The following is a 20,257-nucleotide window of genomic DNA, read 5'->3' on the forward strand; positions in this document are numbered from 1 at the left end:
GTCCATAAAACACTTCACCCGATCATTACTGTTCAATAAAATTGAAAGTACGAGTCGTAAGTTGCAAAATTTAATCACATTGCTTTCATTACGCTTTAAAATGCAAGTCCGGTAGGTATATACAGTTTTGCAGAATTGGAAAGATTATAACATCGTTAATACAAATATCGTATTCAAAACATGAAAAGCGGCGCGTAAATAAGATTTATTTTCACTTTAGTACAGTCTATCAAAGGCTGAAATAAATACGTCGGAGGCTCCACATACGGTCAGGTTGGAGGAGATGCACTCCAAACTTACACGCTTTATCACACAAGCCCGCCACTCCGTTTCCACCCTAGCACGCAAGCCTCCGTTCACGGACATAGTCGGCTCCACACGTCCTCGGCAAAACAGACCTATTCATCAGCTTCTTTAACCCACAGACAGTCTCCTATCCACAATTAAACAATGACTATTTGCACACTGTACTTTCCTTCGTATGAGTTAGGAGTAGAATATCTTCTTTCTTTGAACAACTGAGATGAGACAAAGACCATTTTGTCACAAATTGAGTTCACTTTTTGGTTGTTTTATTTGTTTTGTTGCGAGACCATTTGTTCTTTAAAATATTCGCTGATCTGTGCATAAAACGGTGAAACATCTATCTTACTTTTTTTTTCGGTATCGTTAGCTGAAATCGACTAACTTGTCAATATGTCCAACTCTGACAGTGACAGTAGTTTTCGAGTCATCATGGAATGTGAATGTTTGACGAAAGATGAAAGGGTGATTTCTGAGGAAGAAGTACAAGTGAACCCCTACATGTACGTGCATGTGACCGGCAATAGTGACGAAAATAACCAGGATTATCCCTAACTTGGACTCTGGGATCAGAAGTGATTGCAAAACACAAATTGGTCAGTTTGTTTAGCTTATTTTCTCCAAATCACAATATCCTGCTGCAGTCTTGAAAAAACACTACAAAGCCGAATCGACATGGACTGTGAATTGTGTCACTCGCTTCGTGTTACATTACACTTCACACATGGCTGAGGGGCATGTGACACCTCGACTGACTGCTGGCATACATTATGTAATAATCTACTGCAGGTGTAGCAGTTGTGAGATGAGAGTGACTAGAGGTGAGACAAAAACTATTCTGGTTAATTATCGCTAATTGGTCCCCAAAAGGGAGGTGTATTTCAGTTTACAGGTAAAAATTATATAATTGATGTAAAATCAAAGTTACTTGACCTGCCTCCACTAGCCATTCTCAGTCTGAGTCACATATCCACTGATGCCGGGAAAGATTAGTTTACGATGCCCGAAAAGGCTGAAAATCGCCGCTGGACGATCATCTGTGAGCATTGGCCATGTTTTTAACATCGGGAAGACCGTGGTGGACACATCGAAAGAAAAAAACTCTGAGTTATTTTCTTGCGGCGACCGGTGGTCCACACCCCCATCGGTAATGGATCTGTGACACATCTTCCGGCAGCCCACCAGTGACCCACCTGGCACCTGCCAGACCGCGTGGGAATCGGACGAATCTTGCAGTGCGCGTGTGTGGTATGGTCATCGGAGGATAGCCGAAAGGTCATCTGCCGGGAATTGGTCAATGTTCCCCTCCGGTGACCGGACGATTAAGCCAAGTCGTAAGGTGACCAACCGGAGTCCGGGCAAGCATCGAACAGGCGCCTATCGGGTATCATTCATCGGACACCGTAAATGTTGACGTGCCTGTTCCGGAGTGTATATAATGGGCTGAATGGGATGAACAGCATAGAATGTCTTCAGGATGCCAGGGTATCTCCACACACACAGAGACTGGCCTGGCTCCGTATGCAGTACGCTAGAGCCCGAAGCTCCCTTTGCCTTTCCACTCTTCATCTCCGAAGTTTCAGACACTACAAATTTACAAAATCAACTCAAATGTAATATAGTTCTTGCAGCAATTTCGACGGCGAACGCGAACTATGATCGACCGAGCATTGAGCGGACCCCTCCTATAACGAGCAGCAAACGGGCATCGACCGGTGCCCGGATGGTCACCGCACGACTTGGTTTACATCGGACGGGCACCGTCCGGGTATCGGGAGATTACCGTCCGATTCCCGCCAGATGACCGGTCAGTCACTGGACGGTATAAGCCTACCGTTTTTTTCCAAAATCCTTCGGACACCCTCCAGGAACCGGCCGATCATCTTTGGTTTCATGACTACTGCACTGATGTGTCACAGAGGTGGGCAAAAATCTGTGGAACGCCGGGGCATCGATGAAACCCACCGATGAGAGTGACTTATTTGACTTACATTGAATTCCGGTAATATATCTATTCAATACCCGGCTCGTGGTATTACACAAACAGCTTGGAGGCCTTATCGACCGTGTTAATTAAGCCACGCCTCCTCGTTATCGCACATAAGATTCGTTTGTGTTGTTACAAATACTGACTTAAAAATACGTACTTTTTATTAAACGCAATAGCGCTAAGTTTACATTTTTCACACTGTTTTTCTCAGCAATCGAACTGTACATCATACTGGCTACATAATGATGTAATATACATATATTACATGTTTTCATGATCCTTGCACTATAATCTATTCAAATAGTGGCTCGTTAGACATAAATAAATTGCTGTTCAAAGGTGCGATAAACTCCCTCCCTCTACTGCTATTTATCTTATCTTTGATTCTTTAGTATATTAGCACTCAGTTGACAGACGTGGTGATACGTGAAGACGAAGTAAACAGATTCAGTATCTTCTCAGACAAGCGATATGCCCATTGCTGAAGAGTTACACAGTTGATAAAGCACAAATACACAAATACGAATTCGTTGCACCCTGTATGTTATTCGTGCTCGTTGTGAAAATGGAAGATTAGTTGCACCTAGAATACAAGTTGAACCTCAACCGAAATGTAGCCATGTATAGATAGATACATGCTGTTCGTCTCTTGCTGATAATGCCAGGAATGTAACTGATGATCTCTGAAAAGTTGTAGCTGTTTTAGACGTTTATCTAATTTCAATATACAGGCAAAGTGAAACATGTGGGAGAATATTGTATTGTATTTTATTTTGGGTGTGGCGGCTGATGTACATGAAAATTGATTTGATTTATTAAATAGTTGCAGTAAAAGTTTCGGCTATAATGTTAAAACTCTCTTTTAAACGTGTACAACTGTGAGATAGAAATGACGTCACTGTGGAATGCAATGGCATAATCAAACAATGGATGAGATCCTACGTTTCCTGGTCCATAGCGCTTTCAAATATGCATTAACTTTAACTTTATCAACAATTTGTTCATACACTATGAATAGTCCAGAAGATTAACTACATTGAATCCTTTTCAAATTATTTAAAATAACAAAATTTGACGCACACCCGCAATGTTTGAAAATGTTATATGTATCACTAATCAAACATAGATAAAAGATAATACTCACCTGTATGCGGTGGCAATTGCTGATTGCATACAATGACTACAACGGGGAAAATCCACAGAAAGTACCATACGTTCTTCCGTCTGAACATTTTAAAACGCTAACGTGCCCTCATAGCTGTGGGTAAGCAGGAAGGTAAATAGGCGTTATCTTTGCAAAACCCACATTGCCCCCAACGAGTTGACGCGACCATCTTCACTATCAGTCTGTTATCGTGTGTTACTGTCGTGTAACTTCAACCAGTCCTTGTTATCGGTGTCAGATCGAGCTGGCCCCTGTCGTCGTGATTTTGTGTACTGTGGTATATAGGTTATATCATGCACGTTGTATGCACAATGTATACATCGTAATCCCATCACCTCAGGTGAATGTATGATGGTGGGGTTTAGATGGGTTTACGCCATATTTGGCAGTTCGCGTGGTATGTTAGGGAAAGGCCAAAGGGTGGGGCAAGTGGACATGTATCCCTTTGGTCTTCCTCGAATATTATCATAAACACCCTGGACCTTTTCGCCACAAAGCTTTCGGAAGTGGCGTATCCCTCTTCCGCTCTAGTATCGCCAGTTTCGCACAGAATTTCTCTCGCCCATGAGCGTTAATTCAACAACCAATCAAAACGTCTCTTCTTCCACATTCGTAAACGCGCCTTTGTTCGACTTCTGTTGAGAAGTTTTTTTTACATTTTGAAAAAGATGGCTGACAGTTTGAAAAAAAGCGGACCGTGCTGTTGCAAAGTGTGTTTAGGGGAAAAGCTCAGGAAGTTTATGCTGCCTTACCTATTGACAGGAGTTCTGATTAGCATACCTATTGACAGGAGTTCTGATTAGCAGGTTGTTGAGGCTAAAATGTTGAAGGCTTATGAATTGGTTCCTGAAGCTTACAGGCAAAAGTTTAGGTCTGCTAAGAAAAAGGTTGGTTCTACTTTTGTTGAGTTCGCAAGGGAGAAGGAAACTCTTTTTGATAGGAGGTTTACTTAAAAGGAGTGAGTGAGTGTGTGAGTTGGGTTTAACGCCACTTTTAACAGTATTCCAGTTATATCGCGGCGTGTCAGCTTAATATGGGAGGAAAGCTCGAAGTGATGCAGGTCTCAGACGTTAACCACTTCGGTGAAACCCACGAGCATGGGTATGGTGCTGACAAACCTAGAAACATAATCGGGGCGAACCGGGATTCGAACCCATAATCATAGGTTTCTGGCGTGCCCAAGGGACGCAACTCTGCACAGCGAATCGCGGCGCCTTAGACGACTGGGCTACCCGTGCCCCCACTTCAAAGGAGGTCCATGGTGAATTTGACAATTTTAGGTAGGCAGGGTGACTCTGAATAAAAGGAATGTGGAGATAAACTGCCAGACATAAGCAGACAGTCAATCACGATAACGTGCAGTGATAACAGACACGTGACAGTACTTGGGTGCGTTTTAGCAAATAGATTAGAAACTCAGAACCCAGAACATTGTAGTAATTAATCATATTCGTTTGTAACGATAACCCAATTACCGATAAGCTAAAACTGTAAACAAGGAAACAGACTGAATCATATAACGAGATAGCAAGGATCGAAACGAGGAGATTGATCCTGGGCCTCTGAGTTAGAGTAAGGTCGAAATCTGAATGTTGAGGAACATGAGCTCATGGATGACCAACAATTTCCAACGCTAGCGTTGACTGTTTGTTTTTTTTAATACGAAATGACTGGTAAATGAGACGCGTCTCACACGAACAGTCACGTCAAGCATGTAGCACCGGCCAGACCACATTCCTGAGAGAACCTCAGATTTGGTAGATATTTGAAGGAGGGTTTAACGGATCCAAACGCAAGTACAGCAATCGCTTCTCTCAACTGACATAGATTCATGCTGTTGCCTCATTGCAGATGGTCATGATTGCCCCCGTACAGTCGCAGAAAAGCGAAGCCATGACTTTGCCAACTAAGGTCTCGCGGCTTGGTTGGGGAGGCCAAAAGTGTCCTCTGTTTGCTCTGAAGTTTCACTCTTGATCAAAGTATTGGACCCAAGTCTCATCCTTGGTTACAATTCTCATACAAAACTGTCAGAATTCTGTTCTAGTCCAGAGGTTCCTGGAGAACTGCCCTGACACATGGTTAAGGGATATGCCTGTCTGAAGAAATTAGTTTCTAGCTGGGTCTTAAATGAATATAGTTCTTGCATACATCGGAGATGATCTGGAAACTTTTTCCACAGTACAGGGCCCACTTACACAAAGCGATCTTAGCGCTAAGATGATCGTAACTCCCATACTTATAGCATAGGCATACAATAGTCTTAGCGCTAAGATCGCTTTGTGCAAGTTGGCCCTGGTCCAGCTTTGGCTAAGGCTTGATCTTTGATGATTGGTGCGTGATTTTGGTATGATTTGGCTACCTAATGTTATTGACAGAGTTGGAATGTGCTCTTTTATGAGCTCACTGAACTATTTTGGTGCTAGTCATACTGTGCCTTTAAAACAAGAGTCCGAATGTAGAAATGGATTACGTGTGTTAGTATCAGCCAGTGAAGTTCTTTGAGCACAGGGATAATATGGCTATATTTACTTGCACGACTAATAACCCTGGCCATTCGAGTGAGTGAGGAATTTAGATTTTGCACCGCTTTTAGCAGTAACCCAGCAGAATCACGGTGGGCCTGTGAAGTAGTTTGGTGATCATTCGTTGAGGAGGTCCATATAAAAGAACGTAAAAGCAATGAAACTGATAGATTACTTTTGTGTTAGAAGTGTTGATGCTGAAACCATGTTGATGAAATGTCTTTTCAGGATATTGTTCCTGATGTTAATGTAGGCACGCTTACAAATACAACTGACCTGTGACTCTTAACTTCAGACTTTGTCAGGGGCGGTCGGGTAGCCTAGTGGTTAAAGCGTTCGCTCATCACGCCGAAGACCCGGGTTCGATTCCCGACATGGGTACAATGTGTGAAGCCCATTTCTGGTGTCCCCCGCCGTGATATTGCTGGAATATTGCTAAAAGCGGCGTAAAACCAAACTCACTCACTCACTCACTCAGACTTTGTCGAACATGACTCCTAGGTTTTGGGGTTCAGCTCCTGGCAGTTTGCTGATTCACCAATCACTAGGGCAGCAGGATATATTCCCGAATAAAAATGATTTGAACAAATAAGGAACAGCTCCGTTTTTCCTTCACTTGACACACAAGTGATATTGAAGATATTGAAGAAACAGTTTCATGAATGAATCTGCTGCTATTTGGTTTGAACGCAAAATACAGTTGTGTATCTCTATGTGGCGCTGTGTATATGATGAACAATATTGGACCTGGTACAGATCCTTGAAAGACACCAAATTATAGCAGAGTCTTCTCGGAAGTTACGTCATCTAACAGAACAGACTGTTATCATCATAAATTGTTCGATTTAAAGCAGTCATACCCAGACATTCAAAATATAATCAGTAATCTGTTCAGCAGATGGTCTATAGTGTCGAAGGAAGCCGATCTAACGCTGCGCTATATTTAGCCCAAGTCAGGACTCCAAAGCACATGTGTTCTGGAGTGAAGTAGAAGATAGACAATGTATGGTCACTAGGTATCACTATCTTCGGCGGATATTATGCTCTGGGATTGGCCCCAGAACATTGAATACACAGGACACTGGCAACTACGATGCCAGTATGTCTCGCAATATAATGCAAGAAACATAGGCATGTACTGCATATAGCCATGCAAAGTATGAAATTACTGGCTTCAAGGTGTGAAACATTACAATATATTGATTGTATCAGATGACGACGTAGCGACAAAGAACGTCATGTTATATTGCCAAGCATGGGGGAAACAAAACGTTTCAACGAAGAATGGAGAACTTTACAGCTTTGTACCATGTGTGTTGCATGGGCCCTTGCAAGAGCCGCCAATGCCTTCATGATGTGAGCAGTTAATGTCCAGAGATATTAGGTAAATGAGTCATTCATGTATGAATATTGACACTTTTCGTGTGTTGATTTACACAATGTATCGAAATTCCTACATATAATCTCGAAGCTGTAACTCTTTCATAAATAATCACATTTCTTTTAGAAGGTCCCCGTGAATCCCAATAAAAGAAGATCAACAGTTTTATTGAAACGATTGATTTTGGAAATTTAAGCTTCATTTAACAAACAATTTACAGGTAGCAACAGTTCGCCAAGACACTATTCAATAACATGTTTCAGTCAAAACTAAACTTTGGGGCACGGGTGGCGCCGCGATTCGTTGTGCAGAGTTGCGTCCCTTGGGCACGCCAGAAACCAATGATTGTGGGTTCCAATCCCGGTTCGCCCCGATTATGTTTCTAGGTTTATCAGCACTATACCCGTGCTTGTGGGTTTCACCGAAGTGGTAAACGTCTGAGACCTGCATCACTTAGGGCTTTCCTCCCACATTAAGCTGACACGCCTTGATACTCACTCAAAACTAAACTCAGGAAATGTTTCATTATATAAGGTTGTAGGACCTACTAACTGTATCAGTTATAACTCAACTGTACCTCAGTATTGCTTCATGTACATGGTGTACTTTCAGCTCGCCATGCAGGCCTTTAATATCTAAAACTTTTGTCAACTTGTCTTGATAATATTTTCTCTCTCTGCAGACATTCGAGTTAGATTTTCTGTAATTGGTCAATAGTCACTGAAGTGTACGTAAAATGTAATGCGCGGAACTGTCTGTGAGGAAAAAGATGCTTCCCTCTTATTATTGTATAGACTTTGTTCAGATAATAAACGTACATTTTTATGCAAATTACGAGTGACGTGTTGCTACCGGTAGGGCTGGAATATGTTTACTTTTTTCGCGAACACCTTGTGTCCCATTCACCGTTATTTTGCTTTTTACACCAAATGGGATCTTTTACGACGCGGGAAATATCTTTTCTCTGGATGTGTCGTTTCATATTCATAAACGAGTGGAATTCAATGCGTTTTTAAAATATGCTTGATATTTCTGTATGAATATACTCTATTGAAACCACCTATTTCACGTTAAACCAAAACATAAAAACAGAATTCGAAACATTTCCCATCCAATCACCAACATTAGCATCCCGTATAAACTCTACAATGTACATGTGAACCACCTCCGTGTATACGGTACACCATAATGGTGTCAACAGTATACAACTAGTGGTGAACAGTAGAACACATTGACTTTAAAACACTCAAGTCCCAGAAACACTTGTCTTGATCACCGACTTGTACCTATCTCATGCTGTAAAAGGACGATCGCCTTTACTCGAATTGTTGGTCGAAGCTGAAGTTAGATACAAACACATAATGTATCAATTAAGGAAATATTAAACGTCAACGCCAGAGAATAACAAGTCGCGATTATAAGGCGAGACTGATTCCATTACGTGTAAAAGGCAAACTAGAAGTGAAAATGATAAGAATAGATAACTGAAAACCAGTGATGACAGCAGGCGTTCGCGAAATGGATAATTACACAATTTGTGGTCATTTGTGAAGAGCTGGTACAGGACTGACTACATGCCCCTGACGTGCTTACCTAAAAACGATAACCACGACAAACGCTGTTCACGTTTGAATACTGGCTAAGCTGGCTAGCTATAGACAAAGAGACTTCGAATATCTGACAGTGGTGAGTGGTGAGACGGGTAGAACGCCGCTTTGAACAGCGATACAGTTGTAATATCAAATGTCGGCTTGAGGTTAGAGGGAAACCTGAAGCGATATAGGTTCATACGTTACCAAAAGCAAGGATATGATATCGGGCAAGGCGATTATGCGATTCTGAAACGCCTAATGGATGTAACTGTTCACAGTGAGATGTGCAGATTTCTTAGACGACTGGATCCACGCTTTACTCGACAACGCTAGCCAGATGTTACAATGACGTTATTATCGTATGTGACGTGCATAAGCAAACTTTACAATTCCTGTGCACCACCCAAGCTCTTGTTGAGCAATGAAAGCAATAATTCAGAATAAAAGATTAAACTGGAGTTAATTCACAACCGTGTATAGAATAGTCAAGTTCTAACTCACTGGAAAACTCGTATGTAATTAACCCACTTACTCTTACTCTTCACACACGAGAGCACACACACACACACACACACACACACACACACACACACACACACACACACACACACACACACACACACACACACACACACACACACACACACACACACCAACACACACACACACACACACCAACACACACACACACACCAACACACACACACACCAACACACACACACCAACACACACACACACACACACTGGTTATTCTCATGCATTGACTATTTCTAAGAGCGACATAACATTATATTCTATATTTCCGATACATATACAGTGCAGATCCGATTATTGATTCACTATTGTTGGGGATGTATGTGTTCCACAAGAGCACCGATGTAACTGTGACACACCCTTACACTGGACAAATTCATAAACATACTGTTTAGTCATACAGTTAATTATTCTACCAATCAACAATACATTCATACTCATGGGGAATAAAGGGTAAACATGATTACACAGCATAACAAATTACCGATATCAGTTTACCGTCGCAATTCACTATATTAATATGTAAGCAGGAAGCTTTCCTCATAAGATACATAGAAATATGACATTTTATTCTACACTCTATGAATCACAAATGTTTAATGGATATGAGCCTATATTGTACAGTTCGTAATTTGTATAACCCGAGATACTTTGACACAAAGATATCGCAGAGACTTTAATATAGCGTGCCTAGCAAATGCGATTAGGATCCGAAAAGGTAGTTACATTAAATTCGAACCCGGGAAATGGTATGTACTCGTCTGGGCACAAACTCGTTTCTTAATAAACTCGTCCTGATTTACACATCCCTCGAAGTTTATAAAGATGCTATTTTGGAGAATGTCCGAGTACCTCTCCATTCCCTGAAAATAACTAAGCGCTCAAACAATAGAAGCTATCACAGGTGTGTCATACTGGTGCGAAGTAGCATCAGTGTATATAAAGAAGTTATCATACATGCACATTCTAAGCAGAGCAACTGTGTGATCATGATGTACCCGGATATTCAAATTATACGCAGACTTGCCAGCTGAGCATTTTCTTCATATAACTGACCTCGTCAACATTTAAAACAGCACAAATGAAATTGTAATGTTGTCATTGTACAGGGTCTCGTCCAAAAAGGAAATCTTTGCACAATGAATATCTTAAAGGGCAAGTTCACACGAAAATAAACCCTTTTTTCTTGTACTTTTTCATCATGAAAAGTATTTACCTAGTAGTTTCGGAGGCAAAACAATAAAAATATCACAAGTATCTAACTTATTTGATTCATAAAATCGGTTCATATTTTACACATTTACAGAGAGTTCTATTTCCATAATAAACACACCATGGCGATGTTCGGGTTACAGCAGTAGTAAGACTAAGATTAACTTGTTGATCGAGGCCCTTTAATGTATACTACGCATGCATACTAAGCAAGCATACATAACTGTACACTTCCACGGCCTACTCTTTGTTGACAACGAGGAAACATTCGAAATGGATACATTTCATTACAAAGTCATAATTGTTGTTGTGATTGGATAGGTTCAATATAAAACCCTGTTTAGAATACTACATCCCTGTTTTATGGCAGTCCTGAGTGAAATGATGCAGATGTTGCATGGATCTGAATCCAACCAGTCATTGTTAAACCATGTGTGCTCGACGTGTCGTCTTTCTCGTAGCTCTGATGCTGGAACAGAACTACGTATACTGTGGTGAGATATTTATATTTGATACAACATATTACAACACGTATTGTTATGCAAAATCCCGACACATTACCTATGCCATTTTGGAACACGAGCAGCGAAATATAAAAAAAAAATATCATTATATATAAATGTAAGGTTTGGCGATATTCTGAGCTGAAGGATTATCAGCAATTTAAGGTGTTATCTTTTCTCTATTATCGAGCTAGGAATAACTCGTTATGTTTAGACGTAGTATTCATTGTATATGCAATAGTATTTGTGTGTTTAATTTGTTTGTTGGTTAACACCGCACTCAGCAATATTCCAGCCATGACGGCGGTCTGTAAATAATCGAATCTGGACCAGACAATCCAGTGATTGACATCATGAGCATCGATCCACGCAGTTGGGATGCGATGACATGCATCAACCAAGTCGGCAAGCCTGTCTACCCGATCCCGTTATTCGCCTCTTACGACAAGCGTAGTTAGCAACCTTTTACGGCAAGAATGGCGCAGGTCGCCATTACCGTTGTAACACACAGTATTAAAATAAGGTATCCAAAATATACTCTTCAAAATAAGAAACGCTGAAACTGATATTTGTGGCCTTAAAAGCAAAATTAGCGGACCAAGAGGTGCAAAATGAAGAGGTTTATTGGCGCATAGTGTCAGTGACAAATTTCCCGGATCAAAATGATCACAAGGACATGCAAACGATTAGTCGGGAAACACGTACGATTCAGAAAAACGCACACAGTGCATTAACAAAAGGGCCATGGATCTGCACGCACTGCACGTGCAGCAGCACTATGAACGGTATTAAAGTGCAGGGTTTTTGATTGCCTGGCATCTGCGTCTATCGAACAATGACAGTTCAACAACAAGATTAACAGAAGTGCAAAGAAACAATGTCATAGGCCGCTTGCAGGCAGGGGAATCCCGATCAGCTGTAGCCAGGGTTTTCTATGTAGCGCCAAGCACGATCACAAGGTTATGGGATCGGTTTCAACAGCATGGGTCAACATTGATCGGCCACGGTCGGGACGACCAAGAATAACCATCCCCGCCCTAGATCGCTCTATCCGACTGCGCCACCTGCGTGAAAGGACGATCACAGTCACCTCAACCGCGTCCCAAATACCCGGACTGCGCAGAATCTTAAATCAGACCGTACAAAACCATTTAAGAGCAGCAGGTCTACGAGCAAGACGTCCTGTTCGACACGTCACATTGAATCGACAACATCGTCACCAACGACTGCATTGGTGTCGTCATCACAACTGCAATGGAGAGATGTCGGGTTCAGAGACGAATCAAGATTCCTCCTCCTGTTGATGGGATGCAAGAGCACGGGCCTACAGACGTCGGGGAGAACGTTACGCCTGAAACTGCGTACAGGAAGTTGACAGGTTTGGTTGGGGTAGCGTTATGATGTGGGCGGCTTTCTCTCATCATGGCAAGACAGGTATGGTCCATATCCAGGGCAATCTTAGGGCTCAACGATACATCAACGAAATTCTCCTACCGCACGTCCCCTAAATTGCAGCCAACGGCAACGGTGTATTCAAGCAGGACAATGCTCGACTGCATACAGCACAGATGACACGAGCCTGTCCACGCAACAACAACGTTGATGTTCTCCCCTGGCCCTCCAGATCCCCGGATTTGAACACGATAGAACACCTGTGGGATGAATAGGATAGACGGCTACGCCGACGTAAACCACAACCCCAGACGTTGCAGCAGTTGGCTTTTGCGTTGCAGGCCGAGTGGGCTACCATTCCCCAGGATGTGATTCGCATACTCGTCTCTTCCATGGGCAGGAGATGTCAGGCCGCTATCGATTCCAACGGGGGACAGACGCGTTATTAATGGTAGCTGACCTTCACCTTGGACTTTTCCTATATACCGATAACTGAGATGCCTAGCTACAATCACCAAGTGTTCTCTCCACAACATTTTGGCTTAATACCTTGTACGGTTCCTCGCATAAATTCATTTTCCTGCCTAACACAAATATGGCTTTGTGTTTCTTTCTTTTTTTCGAAAAGTATAAATAAAATATGCACTATGCAATATGCAAAGTGTAATATGTTATTTACAACATTGGCTTCCATAAATGTTAGGTGACTCTAAGTGTAGATTACGCTACCCACATCCCCAGAAGGAACATAACGAAAAAAGCATTACGTGCACCAAATCACATTGAAATATTCAAAATACGCATCTATACATTAAGGATTGTGTTATTGTAATAGTTAATAAGTACTTTACAGAGGTCGTATTTCTTTCATTCTAACTTCCATTCATGCATTCTGTAACTCATTCAATTTGGCACCGATATTGGGATTTAACTAGTTGTAATGGGTGTGTCTTGATGTGTTTGCCATTCTTCTGTATCAACGAAATTGCATAAAGTACACAACGTTACGTGTATACAGTCCAACGACGGGATCATTAACTGAAATACCCTTTTATACTTTGTTACACAGCAAAAACAATAAACTAACATTAAGGTATCAGTGTACCTTTCGCTGAAACTTGAGATATGTTCCGTTTTAGGTGTTGTGCAATGGCTGACGCGCAAGTACTAGTTGGTATTTTGTAACAAGCCAGTCTAACACGATGGACAACATTGGTATCACCCCTAATGCCCGTAGACGATGAGACGAGGATCTAACAGTAACCGGAGGTTTACACTGAAAGATGATACAACTTGTGACGTTCTTAATTTACAACCAATAATGATCATGTTTATTATTACAGTGAATATAGCCCCACAAGCAACGAGTTACCTTACATCTGTGAACAACAATACCTACACCATCACCGGCCAGGGAGCCTGGATCACTGATGGTGTGACGTCAGGGCCGTGTGCATCAGTCTCGTCCCTACATCCGGCATGGAAGGCTGAGTTTGGACAGAATAGGACAGTCCACGGGATAAAGATATTCTGGGAAGGTACAGTAACAATACCAGTGTTGAAGAGGGCGCAAAATATCGAAAGGACATCAGCATAAGGGCATGAGTTACGAGAAAGTGACATATTTCAACATCAATATTGTAGGGTTGTACTTTATATGAATCATATAGTTAATAGAGCAAGCTTAGAAGTGTATTATTGTTAACAGTAATAGTATATTCACCTGAAACAGTATTTATTGCAAGCTGTTTTGTTCCCGTTCCATCAAAATGATGACATAATTGTGTCTGTAGGTGGCACAATATGTCACATCCCGGTCTTTCTGTATCAATATAGGTATTAAGTACAATACCGATGAAGTATTTACATGATAATATACTAGTTTCTTCACGTTCCTCAATACCTATTTCAGGTCCACAGAAGGATGTTATTGTGTCTGTAGGTGGCAGAATATGTCACACTGTGGACAGCTCCTACACATGGATGTCAGAGTACACCCTCAACTGTGGTGTACCAGTGACGGGAGACAACCTCCTGATGTATCGCCGACCTGATGGGGGGATGCTGAATCTAAGTCTCTGTGAGGTGGAAATCTTCGGTAAAAGAAGTACTGTACTAAACGCATCTACATATATTCATATCCAATCTATCGTGACAAGCACAACGTTTCAAAGTCTGGCTTCACTCCACTATGAATGAATCTTGAAAACATTTTCAATTGTCATACAGTATTTGGCATGTTTTAGTCATCATCGAGTGGTTTTTTATCTTGTTAATATACACAATAGATTGATTGATCGAACCTGAATGTGTGTAGATATTACAACAAGTCTCACAACACCTTTGACTTGATCATGATTACATTGACGTATTCGGATGGTTATCTAACTGCATCTACATTTTTCTTGAGAACAATATTTATTAAATACCCAGTAAATAAAGTCATAGTTGTTTTATGACGGCAAGGAGACCCTTAAACGGCCGTGGCCACCGGCTCGTCTACGATCGTTTGGTCTTAAAATGATTCGGCAACAGTTTATATAAAATATAATATTTGAGATATAAAACGATAGTTGTGATTGTCTATGTATTAATGATATGACTGTAACAGGGACACCAGTTACGACATCTAGAACGGCTTCATCTACCCTTACATCTACCATTGCAATGCCTCAAAACACCAAAACAAGAATTTCAACAAATACCCTAATGGAGTCAACGACCACATCTTCATCCTCAATTCGAACCTTGTCCAGTTCAACAATGGACAGTGGCGTATCACAAGTCGTTGATTCAGGTAAGACTATTTGTGTGATATACTGTAAAATATGTTTTCTATTCTCTTCTCATCTTTAGATATTCCTTTAAGGTCCCTCGTTTTGTAAATGAGCACAGGGCTTCAGACCTTACATCTAGTTGGTCCCATTTAGTGATTCATGACGTATATCAGGTACCTATTATCCGAGAACATGCTGTCGCGTCGACGGTGACGGGAACTGGTTGTGTAACGAAGAACACCATACTGGACTACAAATGTTTGACCGATAGAAGGAAGCGAACATGAACTGTTTCAAATTCCGAAAGCCTCTAGCGACTGCGCTGAACACCCGGCAATACTTGTAGTAAAATACGTTACGAAAACAATTATATCGCAGCTATTCTTAAATGACCGCCTCGGTCCCGTGGTGGAAAGAAAGTCTGCCCGGAGAGCGAAAAGTCTATATTTCGATCCTCGGTCACGTCATACCAAAAGACATTAACGGTGTCAGTATATTATGTGTGAGAGGGATGTCAATATTAAACTGCGGCATGATATGTCAATATTTCAAAATAAATTCGTCATTCATGCGGATTACCACGCACGCACGCGCGCGCGCGCGCGCACGCACGCACGCACGCACACACACACACACACACACACACACACACACACACACACACACACACACACACACACACACACACACACATGTAATATACAGTGATGATTTTAGGTGTTTCCTAAAGGGTGAGCGCATACTGTCCCAGCAGTAGCGCCTGTCAAAGGGAAGTCAACTGTTAACCTGATAAACCCGGGGACACATGGTACAAATACCTTTCTCAAAAGTATTCATTTGTAAATAATGTGTTTTCAAAGAAAGTAAAGTCTTTGTGTTGCATTTCTAATAGTTACATACCGTCGTCAATCTGAGCAGACTAGAGTGTAAGTTAGAGGATGGCCATGCAGGTGTTTCTGTCCCGTGAATTACACATGAAGACACCTTGCTTGCCCTACAGATTACACGTCAGGTGACACTTCACGGGTCAATTCACTCTACCGACGTCATTCTCTCATATCCTATTCCTTCGTCGATTTCTGCAACTTTAGAATAGGGAAAATATACCAACACATCGATATTGTTGAATGTACATGTACATGTGTCATACAAAATGAATAATTGATTTGTCTGGTTTCCACCCTCAAATACTGTTAAGTATGGCCAATATAATTATCTGAGAACATGCTGCCGTGTCCACAGTGACGGGAACTGGTTGTGTAACGAAGAGCACCATACTGGACTACAAATGTTTGACCGATAGAAGGAAGCGAACATGAACTGTTTCAAATTCCGAAAGCCTCTAGCGACTGCGCAGAACACCCGGCAATACTTGTAGTAAAATACGTACATGTTTCCGTTTGAATGGTACAGAAAACAATTATATCGCTGCTATTCTTAAATGACCGCCTCAGTCCCGTGGTGGAAAGAAAGTCTGCCCGGTATGGCCAATATAATGGCCAATGTTGCCATTTTTGAATAACTGAAAAACAAACATGTTAATACACGTTAAGCTTCATGACAATTAATTCAACAGCTACATGTACAACAACCACAGACAGAAAATTGCCAACCGTAACTGTGCCAGGTAAGCACATATTGTAGAATTAGCTGCATAACTACATTATCAGAAAGTAAGGGGTTCATTTATAATCATGGATAATATGGTATAGAATGATCAATTCTAAAATGTCACTGGAAGTAACTATCCAGCGAGTTACATAAAGGGTTTGTTAGACATAGTGATAATGGTCCAAACCTTTTCGTGTACACATTCGGTGATTATTCTCAGCATGCGTGAAATACTGTTCTGTTTATGAGAGTGAATGAGTGAGTTGGGTTTAACGCCGCTTTTAACAGTATTCCAGTTATATCACGGCGTGTCAGCTTGATGTGGGAGGAAAGCCAGAAGTGTTGCAGGTCTGAGACGTTTACCACTTCGGTGAAACCCACGAGCATGGGTATGGTGCTGACAAACCTAGAAACATAATCGGGGCGAACCCGGGTTCGAACCCACAATCATAGGTTTCTGTCGTGCCCAAGTGATGCAACTCTGAATAGCGAATCGCGGCGCCTTAGACAAATGGGCCACCCGTGTCCCCCTGTTTATGAAGGAGCAACATTGAATCTCACATACTGCAAGATGACAGGTGCAAAAGATGTTTGTATTTTGTCTGTTGAAATGTTTATACACTGAAGATGCATGCCATTTGCTCAAAACAAAGATCAATATGCCTAAAACTGGCTTTGCTTATAAATAATAGTTTGATATTTATCCGCCCTGTGTTAAAATGCATATTGTATTATTTTCTTGTATTTGGAATATTTACACTTTCAGGGGACCACGATGACAACTTCCCTTTACTGAACATCATTGTAGTAGCTGCTGGGACTGTTGGTGTGGTCGCTGTTGTTGCAGTTGTAACTGTTGTGAGTGTAAGGTATGGTTAAACTATCACACCATTCTTACACTATAGTATATGTCACACAGGTATTGAATAGGTTATGATAAAAGCATATTAGAGCCTTTGTCGACACAGTAGATATTACCTCTGGTCATTTAGACTATTACTTTTATGACCATATCTATTCGGTCAGAAATTAGGTTTTAACATTTAACCGGACTGAGATGTACGAATACATACTTGTTTGGACGCCCTGATGTAAGATCATAATCATAATGCGATCTTGCAGGAGGACGAAACGACGACGGTCTGCAGCTAAGGACGCTGAAGAAGCAGTTGTGGCATCTTATGAAGGATGTGTCGCGGAACCCCGGGAACACAAATACTCTGACCTGGATCCCACAAAGCCTCAGAACACCAATGGGATGATGTACGAGAATGTACAACACGGGTCTGATCACACATCCATGTATGTTAACACGACAGCTACTACCAGCTATGAGAACATACAGGATGACGTATGCACATATGTCAACATCGACTATGATATTGAACAAGATAGGTCAAATGGAAGATCATGTTATGTCAACACCGGTTATGATGTTCAACACATGAAGGATTCGGCACAAGCAAGCATGTATGTAAATACTACGGATTTGGGTCTGTATGAAAATACCCTAAATATCCGTACATAAGATTGGTAACTGTGACTCATTCGGGTAAACATATATACCCTATGAAGAGATTCATGTTGCAGTATCGTCAGTATAAACCATATAGTCGTTAATTACAGTGGATGACAATACCTTACACAAGTTTGAAATGAACGCTCAGAGTGACCAACATGCAATAATTTAATAACAGGTATTTTCAAAAGTGGAATGCTTTGGTGTTCATTTGATTGGTTAAGATTTGTACAAAGTATCCACAAGAATGAAAAGAGGAATAATTTAAACTTTCCAATGGTCAGATTTATTTTTCCCAATATGTCAGCAGCTCTACACTTTTGTTATTGTGGAAATTGGTTTGTCACTTTATTTATTAGTCTGGTACAGTCTGGCAAGATAGAATAGTGGTATGTTGCATTGGAGTTCCAGTTTTGTTTGTGTTGTGTGGTCTTTCTTCAAAATTTAAGTATTGTATCAATTGGCTTTGAGGTCTTTTAAATATGGTCCTCTTGGAGTTCAATGCACTGGTTCCGTCACATCTCAATGCCAGTTTTCCAAGTTTTGTATAGTGTCGAATCCTACTCTGTCAACCAACCTACCACAGCAGCAACAATTTCTTGATCTTCATCATATCTTGTGACCACGGTAGTGTCTATCTTTAAATTTTACATTCAGAAAAGTTTTAGTGGCTGTTTTAATGACTGTTTACTTCCAATAAAATTGGTAAATGCGCTATTGAGTGACCGGATGTCTGGTTTATCACTTATTTATCTGGTTTGTTTACATGTGAACACAACTCCCAGACCAGAAGTGTTTCCATGGACACCTTGTTTGCATCAGTGATGGATCCAGATCTCATCACCTCACACAAGCATAAAATGATTCACCTAATAAACACAAACCTTTGACTCATATATGTGCATGAACGATTGTATCTCTTGGCCCATACCAGACGCCTATGCTTTTCCTTTACAATTGGAGTGTAATGGGCCTACGGTATTTGTATTTGTGGACCGCACCAATGTTTTCCAGAAGAGAGGTCATCTTCGACACTTCTTTCCCACGCTGATGTTCCTTCACCCAACGTTCAATACTCATAAACAGCATGCAACCGTTCAGCAATATCCTTTGGAAATTGACCCTCTAGTACCTGGGAATAATAATCAAGATCCTGTTTCACTGAAAAAGAATTACATATACTTCGCGTTGTGGGAAAAAATAACGTACCCTTTTCATACAGACAGTGTGTATATAAATATTAGGACGTCATGACATGTGACCCGACCAAGACTGTTACCATGCTTCACGAGCTGATCAAACCAGAAAGCTGTCATGGCAAAAATGGAATGGAAAGAGTTCTGGCCCTCTGACTCATCACATCCGGGTGTACGTTCCTACCCTTCGTTCCACACTAAGGACGGGTTCCAGTTTTACGACCAGCTCCAATCCATCATCAAGAGTTGCTACTGCTTGGCAAACTTCAACGAACCTCAATCCTTGTCCTGGTGTCAGGGGCAATACGGACATGCCAAGATGATTGACGATGGGCGGCTTCTTGTATCTTACACCAGTATCTGTGCAACACCGATTCCTTCTTCCAGACTAAGCGGATCGGATCCCAGCCAAAGAGGATGCACCACACCAAGCTGGAGGGAACGACAAGACCTCTTACCTACAAAGATTATACTCCTTTACCTGTACCCTGTATGATTATCTGGTTACAGTACTTCCCCTGGGGGATGCCAAGTACAAATGGGGTTACCTGAGAGACAC

At 41.4% G+C, this 20,257-nt stretch overlaps 2 protein-coding genes across 3 annotated transcripts in view; one reads left to right on the plus strand and one right to left on the minus strand.

Annotated features, from left to right (window-relative positions):
- LOC124133971 (receptor-type tyrosine-protein phosphatase epsilon-like) overlaps nucleotides 1–3,649 on the minus strand; it is a 35,802-nt gene extending 32,153 nt beyond the window's left edge. For both annotated transcript variants that reach the window (XM_048396824.1, XM_048396823.1), the window contains exon 1: nucleotides 3,438–3,649. In XM_048396824.1, the coding sequence (XP_048252781.1) occupies nucleotides 3,438–3,525 (88 nt within the window). In that variant the 5' untranslated portion in view covers nucleotides 3,526–3,649. The remainder of the gene's footprint in view (nucleotides 1–3,437) is intronic.
- A 7,481-nt stretch (nucleotides 3,650–11,130) lies between these two features.
- LOC124121913 lies at nucleotides 11,131–19,647 on the plus strand. The gene is made up of 6 exons (XM_046485041.2): nucleotides 11,131–11,194; nucleotides 13,939–14,133; nucleotides 14,508–14,693; nucleotides 15,207–15,392; nucleotides 17,750–17,852; nucleotides 18,106–19,647. Exons 1-6 carry the CDS (start codon nucleotides 11,131–11,133, stop codon nucleotides 18,509–18,511), a joined length of 1,140 nt encoding a protein of 379 aa, XP_046340997.2. The 3' UTR covers nucleotides 18,512–19,647.
- Nucleotides 19,648–20,257: the final 610 nt, after the last annotated feature.

The sequence above is a fragment of the Haliotis rufescens genome, unplaced genomic scaffold (genome assembly GCF_023055435.1).
Source record: "Haliotis rufescens isolate VD_foot unplaced genomic scaffold, xgHalRufe1.0.p SCAF_16, whole genome shotgun sequence".
NCBI classification, from domain to species: domain Eukaryota; kingdom Metazoa; phylum Mollusca; class Gastropoda; order Lepetellida; family Haliotidae; genus Haliotis; species Haliotis rufescens.